Here is a 19,793-nt window from a genome sequence, read left to right as displayed (position 1 = left end):
TGTTTCAGATTCTGTGTCTCCCTCTCTCTGACCCTCCCCCGTTCATGCTCTCTCTGTCTCAAAAATAAATAAACGTTAAAAAAAATTTTTTTTTAATTAAAGTAGAATAGAATCTTCCTGATTGCCTGTCCTCAGTCACATACCTCTCCCTCCCCACAAGAGGAAATATTTTCCTGAATTTGGTATTATTATTTCTAGGTGGACCTTTATGTTTTTACTACTTTGTATGCATTGCTACATGCATAGTGTTATTTTGTATAATTTTAAGCTTTATATAAACACTTTACATATTTTTGCGCAATTTACATTTTGTTTCAAATTATGTAAAAAATATTAAAATTATTGTAAAAGTCATCCACATTGATGTTAATCTAGTTCACTTGCACTGATGATATATATGTTATTGCTGACTTCGCCACAATTAATTTACCCACTCTCCCATTCAAGACACTTCCATTGTTTACATTTACATTGTTCTTGGCATACTGCTATGATTATTCTCGCTTTTATATGTGAGAATTTGCACTTTTACATGCCCCTCTTATATGCGAGTCAAAGCTAAATCTATTTTACTTACTATTCAAAGCGTGGTCCCAACATTAGCAGTATCAGCATTGGCTGGAGCTTGCTAGAAATGCAGAATCTTGAGCGCCACAACAGACCTATTGAATTAAATCTGCATTTTAACAATACTCCCAGGAAATTTATGTGCACAAAGTACCAGTCTAGCAGAAGCAGTCCTTCTCAAACTATTGATGATGAACCAGTTCTGTTTTGGTTTTTACATTTTCAATCTGTTACACACGGATATTTTGTAAAATATCAACATTTCAGGGGCGCCTGGTGGCTCAATCGCTTAAGCGGCTCAGGTCATGATCTTCCGGTTCGTGGGTTCGAGCCCCGCGTCGGGCTCTGTGCTGACAGCTCGGAGCCTGGAGCCTGCTTCGGATTCTGTCTCTCCCTCTCTCTGCTCCTCCCCTGCTTGTGCTCTCTCTCTCTCAAAAATAAATAAACATAAAAAAATTTTTTTTAATCAAAATTTGATATCACTGCTCAGGAAGGGAAGGGCTTATCCAAGTTCAGGTGGTCTGGGAAGTTCCCTGGAACGTGGTGTTGAGCTTGCCATGGAGACTGGGACATGACCAAAATGGAACACCACGTCAGGGAGTCTGCCTGTGGAAAGACAGCAGAGCGCGGAACCCTTGCCAGCCATTCACTGCAAAAGTAGTTTTCAGAGAACCCATGACTGACGAAAACATTTCAGGTAATTGGAGGATATGTGCGACAAAGTCCACATGAAATAGGGAAGTTGCCAAAGAAGACTTTGCCTCGTTTGATTATATACCAACAATGGATGTAAGGAGCAATCTGAAAGATTTGAATAGAAAAAGGAATCAACTTATGGGGCGCCTGGGTGGCTCAGTTGGTTAAGCATCCCACTTCAACTCAGGTCATGATCTCACGGTTCCCAAGTTCGAACCCCACATAAGGCTCTCTGCTGACAGCTCGGAGCCTGGAGCCTGCTTCGGATTCTGTGTGTCCCTCTCTCTCTGCCTCTCCCCCACTCGCTCATGCTCTGTGTCTCTTTCTGTCAAAAATAAATAAACATTTTAAAAATCTTTAAAGAAATAACACACACAAAAGAGAAAAAAGTAATCAACTTAAAGACTGCCAAGCTAAAACTGAACTACTTGGGAGCCCTGATCCACAAAAACAATATATTATTGAAGATCCCTATTACAGGAATGACTCCAACTCGAGGATGTGTACCTGGCGGTGTATCCATTCACTGTCGAAGACCAACACTGACTACACCAAAGTGAGGTTCAACATTTCTCAGTAGCGGTGTTAAAGGGAAGTAATGTCCCATAGCTCAAGGCCACATATGTTTCTCCAGTTGACTTAGTGTTTCTTACCTTAAAAAAAGAAAAAAAAAGTTGTAGATGGAAATCAGTTGTGTTCGGCAGAAAAATAAATTAAAATCTTTGATTCAGACAGTTTATGGAGCACATTAAGTGTTCTCAGACCAGTTGAACCTCCCACTTCGCCCCAGTTACAAAGATAGGGGGCCAAACAAAATCGTAGACCCGCAAAGTGGAACATAAATGAAGTAAACAGCTTATTGTCAAGGCCAGATCAACCTCGGAACTCACGGTCACAAATGATCTCCTCTACTTCTTCAGGAAGTTTATGTAGATAATTGGATAAAGAAAAAATGCGTTCTATTCACTTTTCATCTTTCTATCTCAGGGCCTTTTATTGAATAAGAATGGCCCCATGCACGGGAGCCTCCAGCTTCAGCTCAGGTCATGATCTCATAGTTCGTGGGTTCGAGCCCTGCGTCGGGCTCTGTGCTGACAGCTCAGAGCCTGGAACCGGCTTCGGATTCTGTGTCTCCCTCTCTCTCTCTGTCCCTCCCCTGCTCACGCTCTGTCTCTCTCTTTCTCAAAAGTAAACCATCGTTAAAAAATAAATAAATAAAAATAAAAGGACAGGAAAAAGAGAAAGATTTATGGGGTTAATCGTTAGCACCTTTAATACTTCTTAGATTTTGTATGCTTAGTTTATCTCATAAGGAAATCGACTTATTTGTTCCCATTTAAACCACTGTACCTGTGAAATGTTAATATACCCAGAAAGAAGGACACCACAGGCTGGCTTATCTTATAGTCAGTTTGAGGAATGTGTCTGTTTTCATAGGCACACACACACCAAATGTAAATGTATATTGGCTTAGGTGGGACAAAAACCATTGTAAAGGTTGAGAAAGGAATTATATTAGGTTGAAGTGCTTGAATATTAACATGTTAGGTTAATCACCTTTCATCAGTGTTTAATAAATGTATAGGAAACTATGGGTGATTTCTGTGTGCTTTAAAGTAACTAATCTCCCAATTCATATGGAGATACAGCAGGAAAGACTGTTTGTAAAATAAACTGGGGAGCTATACTAACACAACTGAAATTAAAAAAAAAAAAAAAAACGGGGTGGGGAGGACACTGGAGGGAAAGAGAATGCTAGAAGGAGCAGAGGCTGACGTCTCGGGCCTGGGACAGTTGGACTTCCTGGCATGCGCTGACGAGAGGGAGCACAGGAAGGAATTTTGGCCTCACTTCGCAAATACGAAACCTAAGGCTATCCAAGATGCAGTTTTAAACGTGCAGTGAAGAAACTCATGGTTTCTTGTACAAAGCGTTAGTTAAGGGTCTTGAAGAAGACGGCATCAGTGTTTTCCCTATACTTAAATAATCGTCCTCCCTAGTGGCTTTAAGAAGCAATTGAGGGGCGCCTGGGTGGCGCAGTCGGTTAAGCGTCCGACTTCAGCCAGGTCACGATCTCGCGGTCCGGGAGTTCGAGCCCCGCGTCGGGCTCCGGGCTGATGGCTCGGAGCCTGGAGCCTGTTTCCGATTCTGTGTCTCCCTCTCTCTCTGCCCCTCCCCCGTTCATGCTCTGTCTCTCTCTGTCCCAAAAATAAATAAACGTTAAAAAAAAATAAAATAAAATAAAATAAAAATAAAAAAAAATAAAAAAGAAGCAATTGAATCCCCACTAAAAGTACAAGACTTCTCTGAAGAAATGGTTGATTACAGGTCTGGGGCAGGAAATGTGCACAGAAGCGTACTGAGCATACAAAGAATGTCTATATCTAATTGTAACGCATTAAACGCATACATACGGAAAATCATACCCAAGTAGATCTATGAAAAGGGGTGGAGGAGCTCCAGCAAACAAACCTAGATGGATTGGCAAAATATGGAAACCACCAGTTGACAACCCCGATGTAATCATCGGTTCAAGGCAAAATCATCCAAAAAAAAAAAAAAAAAAAAGGCAACACCGTTAGGTGAACGGATTTGGGGGAGATTTGCGTAGACTTTTAAACGCAAAAAGGGAAGCCTATCTTTACGATGGAGAGTTCCTGGTCTCCACGTTAACCGAGGGACCAAAGTTAGCATCGCTGTAGTGGGACCACTGACATAGGAGCCCCCGGATGGGTTACAATCTGAAATACACATCATCTAGAAATATTCTTACTAAAAATGTTTAACTTGGATTTAATCAAGCTATTAGACCACGCGTGTCAGTGGGAATATAAATTTTCTGCATAAATGTTGTATCTAAAGCAAAAACGAAACCAAAAAGCCCACAGGTGAAATTTATTTAAATACTTAATTTAGCCCATATCTATATAGGAAATATTAGTATTTCAACATGTAATCAATATAAAAAGTTAGTGTTCATATTTTACCTTCTTTTTTTGTAGTGAGTCTTCAATCCAGTGTGCACATTTCGGGGCGCCTGGGTGGCTCAGTGGGTTAAGCATCCGACTTCAGCTCAGGTCACGATCTCACAGTCTGTGAGTTCGAGCCCCGCATCGGGCTCTGTGCTGACAGCTCAGAGCCTGGAGCCTGCTTCAGATTCTGCGTCTCCCTCTCTCCCTGCCCCTCCCCTGCTCATGCTCTGTCTCTCTCTGTCTCAAAAATAAATAAAAAAACATTTAAAAAAATTTTTTAAAGCACATTTCAATTCAGATGATGAGTTTTCATTGGAAATGCTTGCTCTGTATTTAGATTTCATAAAATTTACCACTGAAAAAGGAGATTTGCATACCTAAGTTTTTCCAAGCACACTTAACATTTTTCCAACAATGAAATGGAGCATGAGTTTTAGATTCAAATTATTTCAACTTAAATTAAAATTCAGTTTCTCACTTGCATTAGCATAAGTTGCGCAATGCCTACCATACTGGAGAGCTCAGTCCTGGACTTAACTTCCAGTCTACAGAAAATAAAGGTGATAGTAAGTAGACAAGTTAATGATACCACGAGAACAATCCAGAATGTGGGACGTTCTGCAAAACAACTGGCTTAGTTTCCAAACATTCAGTGTTATCAGAAAAAATAAGATGGGGAGACCGTCCTTGACAAAGACTAATGAGATGTAACAGTCAAATGCAGTACCGGATCCTTGTTTGAAAACAAAAACCAAAAGCGTGGGCAATTGGAAAAACTTCCCTGAACAACCAGGGAACTTTGAATATGCACTACATGCTGGATGAACCACGGAATTATTGCTCATTTTCCTTAGGTGCGATAATGGCATTACGATGACGTAGGAGATTGATTTATCTCGAGGAAGGATAATAATTCTAGTGGGAGAATCATTCTAGAAATGCAACTGGATCAAAATATCAATCAAAGTTGACAGGCGAGGGGCGCCTGGGTGGCTCAGTCGGTTAAGCGGCCGACTTCGGCTCAGGTCATGATCTCGCGGTCCGTGAGTTTGAGCCCCGCGTCGGGGTCTGTGCTGACAGCTCAGAGCCTGGAGCCTGTTTCAGACTCTGTGTCTCCCTCTCTCTGACCCTCCCCTGTTCATGCTCTGTCTCTCCCTGTCTCAAAAATAAGCAAAACATTAAAAAAAATGTTTTTAATAAAAAATGTTGACAAGAGAAAAACATATCCAGGGGCATGGTGACCCCAAAATGTTTATCTTCTACGCAGCCTTTTCCCAGGAAGCGCCTAGAGGATGCCATCCTCCAAAATGAGCGAGGAAGCCAAGAAAGAGGAAGATGAGGAATGACGAAGCAGGTGACCCAGCACAGGCGAGAGGTGGTGAGAGTCTCCAGGAGGATGGCTGGGAATCCGACCTAGAAAGCAGCCATTCTGGACTGGACCACAGAGAGAAAATCTCCAGGAGAGAGGTCTTCAAAGAAAAACCTGGCAGGCAGGCAATACAATGTGTTTGACTCTACTGTGGGAATTTGATAACTCTACTGGAGAATTTTGAGAGCAATGTTAGTGATAGGTGCATTCAGTAGTATATTGGCAAACCACCTCTCTGAAGAGAAAAAAGAAAGAAAAAGCCCTGATTTGTAACATTTGTTGATTTCAATGGCAGAAATACTCCCACTATTGCCTTTTTTTTTTAAGAGAGAGAGAGAGAGAGAGAGAGAGAGAGAGAGAGAGCAGTGGAGGGGCAGAGAGAGAGAGGGAGAGAGAGAATCCCAAGCAGGCTCTGCTGTGAGCACAGAGCCTGACTGGGGGCTCGATCTCACAACCCTGGAATCAGGACCTGAGCCAGAATCAAGAGGGGACTCAATTGACTGAGGCACCCAGATGCTCTCAAAATAGCCAAATGAAGCTACCAGCATGAAGTCACTGAACAGATTTGGCAAGAGGTGCCCATGATTGGGTCTCAAGAGTCATTAACAAATGCACATATACTATCAATTGGTCCCAAGAACCAAATGGGAATTATATGGTATAATTCAGATAATTTCTTATGCAAAAAAAAAAAAAAAAGAGCCAGTAAGACCTAGCTCCAACAAAATTAAGCAAACGCACAAATACAGCAATTACTAAATCCCTCCCCCTGCCCCAAAAAAAGTTCTACCAGAAAAGAAATGGAATCCTATGACTCCGCGTGGCTTAGCTACAAACATTTACATTGTCGTGGCAATGTCCACACGGAGTGCGGGTTTAACACTGCAAAATGTGATGCCCCATGTTGAGAGGAGGGGGGGAAGGGGTAGAAAACAGAGCTAAATTGTCACTATCAGTAGACAATGCCTAAAAGTGAAAAATCAAAAAATAAAAGAATAAGTCCTTTATCTAGAAATATGAAGGGAAGGGGCGCCTGGGTGGCTCAGTCAGTTGAGCGTCCGACTTCAGCTCAGGTCATGATCTCGCGGTCCATGAGTTCAAACCCTGTGTCGGGCTCTGTGCTGACAGCTCGGAGCCTGGAGCCCGCTTTGGATTCTGTGTCTCCCTCTCTCTGCCCCTCCCCTGCTCATGCTCTCTCTGTCTCTCTCTCAAAAATAAACATTAAAAAAAATTTTTTTAATTCAAAAAGAAATATGAAGGTAAACTATCAGAATAACGAGCCAAAAGAGATAAAGGCCACTGTCTGTGGGGTACAGAACAGACACTCCGAGTAAATTAGGGCAGAAAACAGCTGCTGTTCTTTCTGACTCCATTAAGGCTTGCACACTCTCGTGTGCACATATGCACACATACTCACATGCACGGACACACAAATAGGAAAGAAGAGGAGGAAAATTCAGACTTCTGGTTATAAAGGTCTGACAACACAACTTTTCACCGCTCCCTTCCTTAAGGCCTATTGAAATGATAAAAAGAATATAAAAATAAATCGGCATTTCTGCTGGAAAGACAGGAGAACGCGCCAGTAGAGGACCAGGACAGTGGGCATTTCCAGATGATACAGAGGCGCTGGGATCGGATTGATTACTAAACCCAGTATACCTGACTTAAAAACAACCCCACACTCAAAAAAATAAAATAATAAAATATAAAATAAAACAAAACAAAACAAAATAAAATAAACCCCACAGAAGCCGAAGAGGAAACCTCAAACCTTCGCCAGCACAGCCCTGCTAACCCCCTACAACGATATTCCCATTCCCTTCCCACCAGCCTGCAGATAACCGCAGCTGTCTAGGATGGGGTTCCTGATCCTGGATGCTCTCTCCCAGATGAGGAAACGAAAGGAGACACTCTGGGCAGCGTGCCAGAGGGCTCACGACCACCAGGAGCAAAGGAAGAGGTAGAGAGGAGTCTTTCTGGTCCCGCTCTGCCCACTGCGCTCACCTACCACCTCATTTAGGACCCCTGCATCCACTGCCAGACAAACACGGAGACTTGCAACAGCCAGCATGGTTGGCAAAGCAAAGCACCACGGTGGGAAGGAGACTGAACAGATCTGGCATCGTGTTACCCTGCGAGTCGCTCCTTTGTTTCTTCTCACTGAGACCCTCGGAACTGTCCTGGATGCCATCGTTTTCGACACCTGGCTCAACTTTTTATCCATTCAGTGACTTTCTCCACACCTTCCCAGTACACTTTTTTCTTAATGTTTATTTATTTTTGAGGGGGGGGGGGAGGAGCAGAGAGAGAGGGAGACACAGAATGTGAAGCAGGCTCCAGGCTCTGAGCCATCAGCACAGAGCCCGACGCCGGGCTCGAACTCACCGCCCATGGGATCATGACCTGAGCCAAAGTTGGACACTTAACCCACTGAGCCATCCAGGGGCCCCTCCACTACATTTCTTTCTTGTTTCAGCTAACTAGAGTCAGAGTCTGTTACTTGGAATGAAAAAACCCTTGCCATACAAAAATATGGTTGAATGATAATAAACTTAATTTTATGTTACGGAGTTTATATTTATATATCCATATATCCATATATTTATAATATATATATTATACTATTATAACTAATAACCTTAACATGGTACTAATATAGGAACACACACTGTTTTCAAATGCCTACGGAACATGCACAAAATAATCTCTTAGGTAACACACACACACAAACGGATAAATCACAAAAAATAGAAATACACGTGACACAGTGTAAAACAAAACCAAAAAACTAAAAGCAAATTCCAAAACTATATCCACACTTATTTACTTGTAAAGAAATAAAAGCTGAAACTATTAAAAATTTAAGAAAAAAAAATGTCATAAGAACATTACCTCTCAAAATCTATGACATACCATGGGATAAAATGATTCTCAGAGCAAATTTTATAGCCTTAAATATATTCATTAGAAACCAAAAGTGAACTAAGGGAGTCAATTCAAAAAGCTGGGGAAAAAAAAATTTGTGTTAAAAACAACAGGGGCACATGGGTGGCTGTCGATTGAGCGTCTGACTCTTGATTTCAGCTCAGTTCATGATCCCAGGGTTGTGGAATTGAGCCCTTCACAGACACGCTCAGTCTTCATTGAGCACGGTCAGCTCGGAGCCTAAATAAAGTCTCTCTCTCTCTCTCTCTCCCCCCCTTTCTCTCTCCCTCTGCCCCTCCCCCACTCATTCTCTCTCTCTCTCTCTCTCTCTCTCTCTCTCTCTCTCTCTCCCTCCCTCTAAAATAAAATTTAAAAAATAGATACCAGGTAAACAGAAAAAATGCAAAATAAAAAATAAGATAGATTAAAAAAAAGTGGTTACTAATGCCAAAAGCTTGTCTTTTAAGAAGTAATATATAAATGATCAAAATTATTAATGAGAAGGGAGCACATGAAGATTATTTTCAAAATTATGGGAGTATTTTTTAATTATGGGAGTCAAGGCTTATGTAAGCAAGACGCAAGATCAAAAGCCATAAAAGAAAATATTGACAGATTACACTCCATTTTTTTAAAAAAGTTAAAAGAAATGAAGTGTCCAGAAACAAAATTAAGAAGTGAAGTGGAAATAACTTTACTATGAATTAAAAGCCAACGTTTTAAGGAACTGCTATAAACTAGTAAGAAAATCACATATACAAACACAATTTTTAATGTGCAAAACCTATATACAAAGTTAGTTCTTGGAAAAAGAATAACCAACAAACATGTGAAAGAATGCTCAAAGTTTAAGCGGTAAGTTTAAGATAGTTTAAGCAGGAAGACCCCACTTTTCACCCATCACATCAGCAGAAATTTTAATACATAACATGTAGTGTTAAAAAGGTTGTGAGGAAACAGGCTCTCCAACACATTGTTACTGGGAATGGAAACTGCTAGTATTTCTGGAGGACACTTTAGCAGTAGGTATTCAATTTTTTTAAGTTTATTTATTTTGAGAGAGACAGACGGTGCGAGTGGGGGAGGGACAAAGAGGGAGAATCACAAGCAGGCTCCACAGGGTCAGTGCAGAGCCAGAGGCTGGCCTCGAACTCAGGAACCATGTGATCATGACCTCAACCAAAACCAAGAGTCAGACGTTTAACCGACCGCCCCATCCAGGCGCCCCAGGTGGTCAGTTTTTTTTTTTTTTTTAACCTTTATTCATTTTTGAGAAACAGAGACAGAGCGCAAGTAGGGGAGGGGCAGAGCGAGAGGGAGACCCAGAATCTGAAGCAGGCTCCAGGCTCTGAGCTGTCAGCACAGAGCTCCACCCCCCACCCCCTCAAACCCAGAACCTCAAGATCATGACCTGAGCCAAAGTCGGACACTTAACAGACTGAGGCACCCAGGCGCGCCCCTCAATTTTTTAATGTCACACCCCTTCCAATCAAGCCACTTCCAGAAATCCATCCGACTAAAATACTTGAACATGTGCACAAAAATATAAGTATAAAGATGCACTGAAGCACTTTTTTTTGGATTAGTGAATAAACAAAAACAGAAACAAATTTTCTGTCACTCGGAAGGAAAATGAGGTTTGATGAAAGGATTGATGAGCAGCCTTCAAAACGAATGAGAAAATCTATAGGTACTTACATGAAAAAGTTTCCAACTTAGTGTTCAATGGAGAAAGTAAACTATTGAATGCAAATTACATAGTGAGTAATTAGATCTGTGTATCATATACGTACATACAAGTAGGCGTGTAGGGTGGGCAGGTACGGCACGGAGAGACTTCCGCTTTTTATGCTAAATTCCCATGTTGTTTTAGTAAAGGAAAAAAGGAGAAAAAAAGGACAGTTTGGAAACTGACACATCAAACCTGTGAGTTCACCTTAGGGGAGAAAGGAGGGGGGGGGGAGTGGAAAAAATGTTTACTTTTCAGTCTTACCCTGTAAACCTGGGGGCGGGGGGCATATTGTATTGGAGAGGATAATACAACATGCAAGTATTACGCAATTTTTGTGAAAATGCCATTTTTAGTATAAAGAAACAATAATGCTTTCCAAAGACCATGAGTTTACAGTTTTTACATAATAAGTTTACAATTTTCCAAGTCACAGTAAAAATAAAATAGCAGCGCTTATGTGTTTCACCTGGTACTTTTCCAGTTCTCCTTCGTTTTCAACAATACTAGGAATTACTTCAAAAGAATTCCTCCCTCGTTTATGGAATATTACTACCCCGAAACAGGACCTTCCAGACCAAGAGTTCAAAGCACAATTAGCTCGACGGTTGCAGGAGAGAACCCCCCACGTGGCGGGATGCAGGGGTGCGGGGCTGTTCTCCCACTGCCCAACACCTACTACAGCAGTAGGCGGTGTAACTGTCCGAGTCCACCCAGAGCTCGGGTGGCACGCAGAGCTGTCCCCATCCACCGCGCGTGGCACGGGGACTGCAGAAAGGGGTCGGGCGACGGTAGGGACGAGGTCAGGAGCCGGAACGGGGAGACAGGGACCGCCGCCTGCCCGCCGCGTACACGCGTGCCCAGCAGCGCACTTGCAAGGGCACCGGGCGGGAGGCGCGCGGCCCCGGCGGGGCAGTCGCCAGCGGGCGGACGGGAGGCCCGGGAGGGGGCACCGCCCGGCCTCTTCCGCCGCGCTCGGGCCCGGGCGCCCTGACGCACGTCCGCCCACGACCGCTCCCTCCATTTTGTCCCCAGTCTCCTTCGGGCGAGGCGGGCGGCGCTCTTTTAAAGCCATTAAGTCGTGGAACTGATAGGGGAGGCGGCGGGGCGGGAGTGGGACGGCGGAGTGCAGGGGGCCGGCGCTGGGGGCTACACGGCCCCCGGCGCTGGGTGGAGCTGCCCGCGGCAGCCAGGGCTCGTCCTAGGGCCGGAAGGACAAAGGACACTCAGGGGCCGCGGGCCGCGAGCGAGCGCGGGCCGACTTCCGGGCCGGTGGGCCAGGGCTGGGGGCGGGCTGGGCCGCCGACCCGGCCGCGGGGCCCGCGCGCAGGACAAAGCGGCGGCGGCGCGCCCGCTCTCCGCGCCGCGGACCCGCCTCGCACGCGCGCGCGCGCCCGGCACCCAGGCACGCGCGCGCGCGCGCCCGGCGGCCGACGGTTAGAAATGGCGGTCGGGGCGGAAGGAGGGGGCTGGGGCGGGAAGCGGCGCAGCCTCGAGGCGCCAGGGTTTTGTTTTGCCCCCGTCCCGCCGAGGATCCCAGTGCAGGGCTGTTTCACGAGCCCTCCTTCTCTCACGGCCCCGGCCCCCCGGACTGCGGAGACCCCCTTGTGGAGAAGGCGTCACCCGCCCGTTTGAACAAAGGAGACGGCCCCCCAACCCAGGCGGCGGCCCTGCGCGGCCACTGCGGAGACGGCAGAAACCTGCCCTAAAATGGCGGCCGGCGCGCGGGGGCGGGGCTGGCGGGGGAGGGGGCTTCCGCTCGCGGCGCGGGCGGGGCGGGGCGCAGGCGCCCTCCGGAGGCCATGGCCGCCGCGCCGGAGCCCGGCGAGCCCGCCAAGGGGAAGGTAAAGGGGCGCGCGGGCCGGGGGCCGGCGGTGGGGGGAGGCCACCCGCCGGGACGCGGGTTCCGGAGAGTTACCGTCCCCGCCCCGACATTTCTAGCCGCAGCGTCCTGACGAAAGTGTCCGGGACTCGGGGGCGGAGGGGACCGAGCGGCACCGGCAGTGACCGTGACACGGGCTGGCGGCACTGAAGGAGAGCGTAGCCGGCCGGGGGCCCTGCACCGCCATGTGCTGGTCGCGGTGAAGAGCGTTTGCGCGCTCCCCGAGCACCGGTGCCTGCTCTTGGAGATTGTGTCCTGAGCACGACACACGGGGACCCCGGAGTGCCGAGGAAGGGAAACTTGGTTAGATTCCGGGGAACTGCTGCGCACAGCAGGCGGAGGGCGGGTGAAGACTGAGGTTTTCCCCGTTTGCGTGCGCTCACCTGCAAACTGCACCATTTCACGTCTGCGGAAGATGCAGTCGCTGCGGCGCGTTGCTCTCAGGATAAAAGCCGAATTCCGTGGCCTGTAGTACAAAGCCCTCACGTAGCCCCTAACCGTGCAGCCTGTGTGATTCCTCTCCCTTCCAATTGCACCAAAGCTACCCGAGGCTCTAGACACAGGGGGCTTGGAAAAGGAGGGCGGTTTCTCCTAAAGGGCCTCCTGACTCCCCAACGCAGACGCAAATGCCTCTGTCCCCATCTCCCCGGCACCTTCCCCTTAGCTACATCATTCCCGCACTCATGATACTGGATGTTCATCATTTATGTCGTCTTCCTCCTGGGCTCCTTCAGGGAACCCAATTTATATATCCTCAGTGCTGAGCGAATAACGGATGTTCAGAAAATGGAAGAAAACATTTTTTTTCAATAGAGAGCTTGTAGAGATGCTCACTTTGGGCCAATAATGAACAAATACGCAAGACCTACTGTGTGCCAGAACGGCCCTAATCTACAGTTTTAGGATAGTCTCTGCTCAGCTTGGAAATTTTGCTACTTTAGTTACTGCTTCTCTGGGGATTTTTCCGTTAAATTTGGCTCAGGTCATCAGATGGTTAATATGAACAAATGTTGGAGATTTCCATATTGAATATCAAAACATATTTGTCAGTTTCTACACTATTAGTGCCTTTTTTTTTTAATGCCTCATATACTATTTGGAGTATACGTCGTGTAACCAAATGTACCCCAATTTAAAAGTTGTTTATTTCAAGAGGCACCATAACTGTAAACATTGGCATCTTAAATAGGGCTTTTGTCCCTCTGTTTGTTACCTTTGACAGATGACTGCTATCATTTAAGGGTGCAAAGTATGGTTTAGCCATTGAAAATTTAAAAATTTAATGGAAAAAATACTATTGACCTATTTAATTGGTCCATCATTAGTAAAACAAAATACTGTAGTTGGTGAAAAGAAGGCTTAGGTACAAGCCGCAAAACTGAACACTACCAGATTTATGTGGCAAGGTTGGGGGGGGGGAAGCTTACTCATAAAACACTAGTACCTATCAAAGCTCATACAAAGAGATTACAAAATTTATGTAGCATAAGCTGTGACTGAATTAGTAGCCCAGGGTGATGTCAGAAAAGGAAGCCTGCAGTTCTTTTTAAAGAATTATTCAGTGATCATTCCAGTGTAATCTAGGGATTATTAGCATCAGCAAACCTAAGATAGAAATGGGAGTTAATCAAGCTGATAGAACTAACCCTTAAAAACCCTCTGCCCCCATTCTTTGCTCTCCAGGAACCCTTAAAATACAAAACTTGGTACTGGCCTACCAGGAAAGCACTGTAGGTAAATTCTGAATTTATCAACCCATTCAAAAAGTATTTACAGAGTACCTACTGAGTATTAGGCACTTGGTGCTAAAGACACACACAGCCTTGATCCAAACAGGCAAAATGTTCCTTGTGGAACTTCCGTGGTGCTGCAGGGCTCAGACAAAAGGGAAGCCAGAATTTCAGCTACTGACTCAACCATGCAAAGATCCAGGAGGAGAAAGGCAGTGTGTGCTAAGGAAGAACCATCTGGGTCGGTGTACCTAGACCAGAGGATGAGAGTGGGGGCCTTCACGACAGCAGTAAGGCAGGCATGGGGGGATTTCAAAGGACGATGGTCTGTGAAGATACTGTGAGGGATGATGGTAGCCTGGTAGGAGCAGCGGAGGTGAATTTAGTTCAGGATGTGTTTGGTTCAGGTATGTCCCAGACTTGGCAACACATTGGACATGGGTTTGATGAAGGATTCAAGGATGATGGCGCCTAGGTTTTTTGGTCCGCAAATTGGTGGAGGAGTGATGCCTGAGAAGTAATTCTAATTTGGAAGTATTAATTTCAAGGTGCTTCTCTGACACACGCAAGGCATCGCTAGACAGATGAATGGGGAAATGAAAGCTTGGGAGAGGTTAGGCGTGATTTACAAATACGGGAGTCGCCATCAGGCAAATGGCATTTAATTGAAAGCCTACATTTGGGAGCGGCGAAGGGCAGTGCGAGAGGTCATCGGAGGAGGGAACAGCAGAACTGCCAGGAACGGCCAGCAAGGTAGAAAAAACCAGGAGGCACTGTCCCTCCCATCTGAAGCCAAGGAAAGCGTTTTGAAAACAAACGGTGGCCCTTGCCAGGTGCGCTGATGGGAGTACGGCGGGTTTTATGGTGTCTCACGCAGGCTTCTGCAGTGCAGCGTAGGGATAAATGCTCTTTGAAGTGAGTTAAAGGGAGGGGAGGTTAACTTTAGCTTTGCGGTGAGAGGGAGCAGAAAAGTGGGATTGTACCTTAGGCGGTTTGTTGGGGAGAGGGGTGTCAAGAGAGGAGGGGTTTTGTTTTTAGCCCGGAGAGGAAAAATAATGGTGCAAATGAAGGGGTAACCACATTTGCACCATTTTTGAGTGGTCAGGAGGAACCCACTGCAGTTAGGACTGGTTTGAAATAGGAAGGCACCCAGTTCATCCGGTGCATCGGGAGGAAAGTATGTACCGGCCCTTGATGCAGTGGGAAATGGGGTGCCTCTATAGTTCAGTCTATTTCCTATAAATTATTAAACTGGCATGCTGGCTTAGAAATCTTTTGAGCATCCCTAATTCCATCAAGGTGAGCTGCAAAAGCTGCTTTTCCAAATCTAAGCTTAAAATTTTTATGGGGCACCTGGCTGATTCAGTCAGTAGAGCATGTAAACACTTGATCTTGGGGTCATGAGTTCGAGCCCCACGTTGGGCAGAAGAGTGTCCGTTTTTTAAAAAAATCTTAACATAAATAGTACTCCAAAGGGACTTAACGGCTTGAGCCTTTTAATTTACATTTCTGAGCCTTACAATTCAGTGTACTTTCTAAAAGCGTTCTATGTGCTTAAGACTGGTTTTTCATTAATTTTCCTATACTTGCTTTTAAGTAATCAGTCTAAACTCCAGCTTTACTGGGAAGCTGAGAATTCTCTACCAGTGAAGGGAAGATTGGGCTCTTAAAAGAAGTCTGTGCACTCTTACCCACTTTTGATACAAACTGCCGATCTGTACTTAGTACTTACTCCCGAGATGTGTGACCTTTGGAAAACGACCCCCATTTCATTTATGAAAACAAAAGAAAGGGTTAAGGGATAGTGGGAAGGACAAGCTTTGGGGGTCAGGCGGACTTACTTCCACATCCTCTCTGACCTCTCTGCAGCAGGTCACAGCCAGGCTCGGAGGTCTCCTCACATTGAGAGGTTGTGACAAGGGATGTAAAGGGCCTGGAAGGACAACTCCTGCCCCAGCTCTAAGTTACTGTTGTTTAATTAGACCAGTGTTGGTTTCTTAACTTTAGCACAAACCAGTTTTGTTGGATGTGGTGCTGATAAATGTAGCGTGGAATGTCTGGCAGCAGCATCCTTGGCCTGTAGCCACATGTTGGTTTTCTAGAAGATTCCATTTTATAAAGTAGATGTAACTTCTTTTAAGGGGCCTTTTAAAATAAGACTATTTTGAATCACCTCCCTTTTTAACATTTACTTTTCTTAACAGTATCTAAAAGCTGTCCCTGATCTGGTAAGATTCATAGAAGGGGGGGGGGGGGACCCTGAAACTTTCTAAACCTAGATCTCCACGGCCCATCCCAGAATCGGAGGGCAGATTTGAAAACCTCTAAACTGAAAAAAGGTAAGTTTCCTAGCTGACTTAGTGCTATTTCAGATATTTGGCAAGGTATTTTACTTTATAAAGAACTGGGGTTGGTAGCAATTTGCCTAAGTACCCCCAGAAACGTTTCGTCTGCAGATGCTGCCCGGTAGGACTCGGGCATGGAAGGGAATCCACATGCAAAAAGCCATTCATAGAGTGATGTGTGCAGTGGCCAACCCGATCGTTCCTTTTATTCTTAGGACGTCTCTGCCCAAACGTGCAAGCCATAGTGACTTCCTACCCTGTGGCAGACCTGAGAAAATGGGCACAAACCACCCCTTCTGGTCTTCCCCTAGGTAAATGGGCTGGTCTGAAGACGAGGGCATTAGCCCTGGACTGCAGTGGGGAGCCCTGTCTGCAGAGCAGCTCATAGCCTCCCCACCTGCCATGACTCTTCTGTCCCCCTTGGCTTTTTGAGCTGATGGGGGACAAGCGGAGTTTTCCTAAATCAAATGAACTGCTAGAAACAGAATCAACCTCTTTGAAAACACAGGGACGTATTAAGTTTGTACTGAAGAGCTTTTACAATTAAGTCGGCAACATGTATCCACCAAGCAGCATTAGGGGTGTGTGTCTGGGATGGGGGAACAGGGAGAGGAAGAAAATGGGATAATCGAGAAGATACATAATTTCAGCTTTATTGTGAACCAAATCACACTTCTTGCCTGGCAGCAGCTTGAGCCAAAGCAGCAAACACAGGAGGAAATACAAGCAAGAGTATCTTCATAATTCAACCTTTAATCTGATTTGCCATTTACTGCCCTTTTCCCATTCCTTCCGATCTTTTCCCTCCTCCTACAGAATCCTGCCTCACACCACGCTGTTCACAAATTATTCATTGAAACTTTTTAAAATATTTACTAAGAGAGCGTGCGTGTGTACACACACATTGGGGGAGGAGAGAATCGCAAGCAGGCTGTGCTGTCCGTGCAGGGCTGGATGCGGGGCTCCATCCGTGACCCTGGGATCACGACCTGCGCCGAAATCAAGGGTCAGACACTTAGCTGAGCCACCCCAGGTGCCCCATAACTGAAACCGTTATTTTTTTAAATGTTTATTTCTGAGAGAGAACGCGAGTGGGGGAGGGGCAGGGAGCCGGGGACAAAGGATCTGAAGTGAGCTCGTCAGTGACAGCTGCAGGGCTGACAGCAGACAGCCCGATGTGGGGCTCAGACTCAATCAGACCTGAGCCAAGGTCGGGACACTTAACCGACCGAGCCACCCAGGCACCCCCATGACTGAGACCTTTATACGGACAAGTCTGCTTCCTTTTTTCAAAGTCCGTTACCGAAAACTTGCATTTACTCAAGTTTTAGGAAACCGTCTCATTGTTTTCTAAGTCCTTCTTACGTAGGCATGCCAGAGTGAAGCAAGTGTGACTTTAAAAAAAAAAAATGTGTCCTGCCTTCCCCGAACCCCGAAAATCGAGTTCCATTGGATATTCACACTAAGCATGTGAGGCTAAGCTGAGCAGTATGTTTTTTAATCAGGAAGAGCAAGTCCATACATCCATGCAGACTGTAGAAAAAGAAGGCAAGGTTCATCTTAGCACCCGAAGGAACTTAAATCATCTCCTAGCCTGACGCCTTTCATTATAGATCGAGGGCCACAGACATTAAAGAATACACATATATCCCACAGGCTGTAGAAGTCGGTGGCAGAGCTGACAGAGAAACCCACCTGCACGTTTCCACGGCTTTCCCCATGACGCCTCCCCCGCCCCTCGGTGCCGTGTGCTATCAACAAAGACTCAAATACAGTCCAGCACAGTTTCTTATCACAGGCAAGGAAACAGACCAAGAAATAGTGCACGTGTATCTTCACGTGAAATACTTTCATGAACAAAACTGATGTTCACCTGATACCAATAAAATCCGAAGTCCTTGTTGACTTTAAAACAAACGGCACTACAGTCTCATAAGCGAGCGCGGCTGAGTATTTACTTTTACCATTCTGTGCTTCCCGAGGTATGGGAAGCAAAGTGTCGCTCAATTTCAGTGATCACCAGATTCCCACCAGATAATTTCATTGATGTTTAAACGATCAATGATCAGAGTGACGGATGCTCTTATTTCCAAATCAGTCAATCGGCAAACTGTGGTATTAACACCATACTTTAATTCGTTTAGATGTTTAAGTTGTCCTGTTGTAATGGGGTTTTCTGATCAGATTCCCCAGGTTTCCCACATTTAGAGATTCAGACTGTAGGCCAAAGCCCAATGACCAAAGATGGTAAGTGGGTTCACGGTTGTCACACAAGCACATAGCCTAGAGTTTTTAATCTTTGCCAAACCACCCAGAAATAAAATATTTTGTTCAATCCAGGTTCTTTTCTATTTTATCCTAGACCTTTAAGCTCCTAGGAATTTTGGATGTCGAGAACATCCCCTGTGCACGAGATTCAGTATTATATGGTTCATTAGGATCTGTTGTGGCTGGCCTTGGACACTTTTTGTTAACTAGTGAGTATCTGTTTTTCTCTACGTGTGGTGAACATTTCCCAGATGGACTAGTATGTAACGTTTAATTACAATGGTCATGTGATGCTTTTTGACAGGTAGGATTAGAAGATCATGTGATGTTGGAGTAGGAGGATTTATCTTGGTGACATTAGGATGCTGGTATGTGCACTGAGTAATTCCAGAATATCCAGGATGGTGATAGTTTTCTCCAGTTCAAGCACATGCTCTTTTCTGAGCCACCTCCCACTAGAAGACTCCCCCAACCCCTGTGCCTTTGTATCTTTGAAATGTGCGTATGTAGACGCATTTTATACCATTCGTCAGATGAACAGACGAATGCAGGACATTCCGTCAACACCAAGTTATGACTTGTACTTTAGGGAAGGCCTCAACCTTCTACACGCTCACTTCCGGCTTAGGGCAGCACAGCTGAAAATGCTGCTTTAAGAGTGTGTTCACAACTACTGGCACAACACATGCATGAATCTGATGATGGGTTTTCTTAAGGGGGGCGGGGGGAGCCAGACCCAGAGGACCCAGAGTACATCATACATATGAGGTTCTACAAGTAAAACTAAGCTAAAGGTCATGAAAGTCCTCATTTTATGTAAAGCATACCTTGATAATAATAATGTGCTCATAGGTATTCTTGACATCAAACTACCCCCCACAAACAGTACTCTGAATTAGAATGGTGGTATTTTCAGTCTTGGAATAGTCGTCTGTAAGGCCTCTTGAATTTTGTTACTACAGACATCACACTTGTCTCTAGAAGAACTTTCTATGAAGAAAGACTTAACTCCTGTTCTTTTCTTACAAGGTTCCACTGTAGGTATAATTACGCAAAGCTAAGAATCCAGGAAAGAGTGGCCAGAGAAGGAATTAAAAATAAGATTTTATATGAAAGTACCCACCTTGATCCTCAAAGAAAACCAGCCAACGGCAACGGCGGCAGTGGGGTGACCTCGAGCACAGAAAACCCAGCTACAACTCGCTGAGGCCCACGCTAGTACACCTTGTACGTGCCGTGACTTTCAATCAAGTAAATAAAGCGTGTGTTAGTTGTAGTCTCTTTTTCCTACACTGGTGTGAACACAC

The 19,793-nt window shown here is 45.3% G+C and overlaps 1 protein-coding gene and 1 long non-coding RNA gene across 2 annotated transcripts; one reads left to right on the top strand and one right to left on the bottom strand.

The window, feature by feature from the left end:
- Window positions 1–3: 3 nt before the first annotated feature.
- LOC102901576 lies at window positions 4–4,414 on the bottom strand. Its single transcript, XR_002739154.2, has 4 exons — window positions 4,251–4,414; window positions 1,771–1,916; window positions 578–662; window positions 4–53 (listed from the first exon to the last, which is right to left on the bottom strand). It is a non-coding gene; the product is annotated as an uncharacterized LOC102901576 (long non-coding RNA).
- A 7,608-nt stretch (window positions 4,415–12,022) lies between these two features.
- COX20 (cytochrome c oxidase assembly factor COX20) lies at window positions 12,023–19,762 on the top strand. The gene is made up of 4 exons (XM_023247630.2): window positions 12,023–12,105; window positions 18,581–18,695; window positions 18,791–18,854; window positions 19,516–19,762. Exons 1-4 carry the CDS (start codon window positions 12,064–12,066, stop codon window positions 19,691–19,693), a joined length of 399 nt encoding a protein of 132 aa, XP_023103398.1. The 5' UTR covers window positions 12,023–12,063; the 3' UTR covers window positions 19,694–19,762.
- Window positions 19,763–19,793: the final 31 nt, after the last annotated feature.

The sequence above is a fragment of the Felis catus genome, chromosome F1, assembly GCF_018350175.1.
Source record: "Felis catus isolate Fca126 chromosome F1, F.catus_Fca126_mat1.0, whole genome shotgun sequence".
Classification (NCBI taxonomy): domain Eukaryota; kingdom Metazoa; phylum Chordata; class Mammalia; order Carnivora; family Felidae; genus Felis; species Felis catus.
This window is presented reverse-complemented; position numbering and strand designations above follow the sequence as displayed.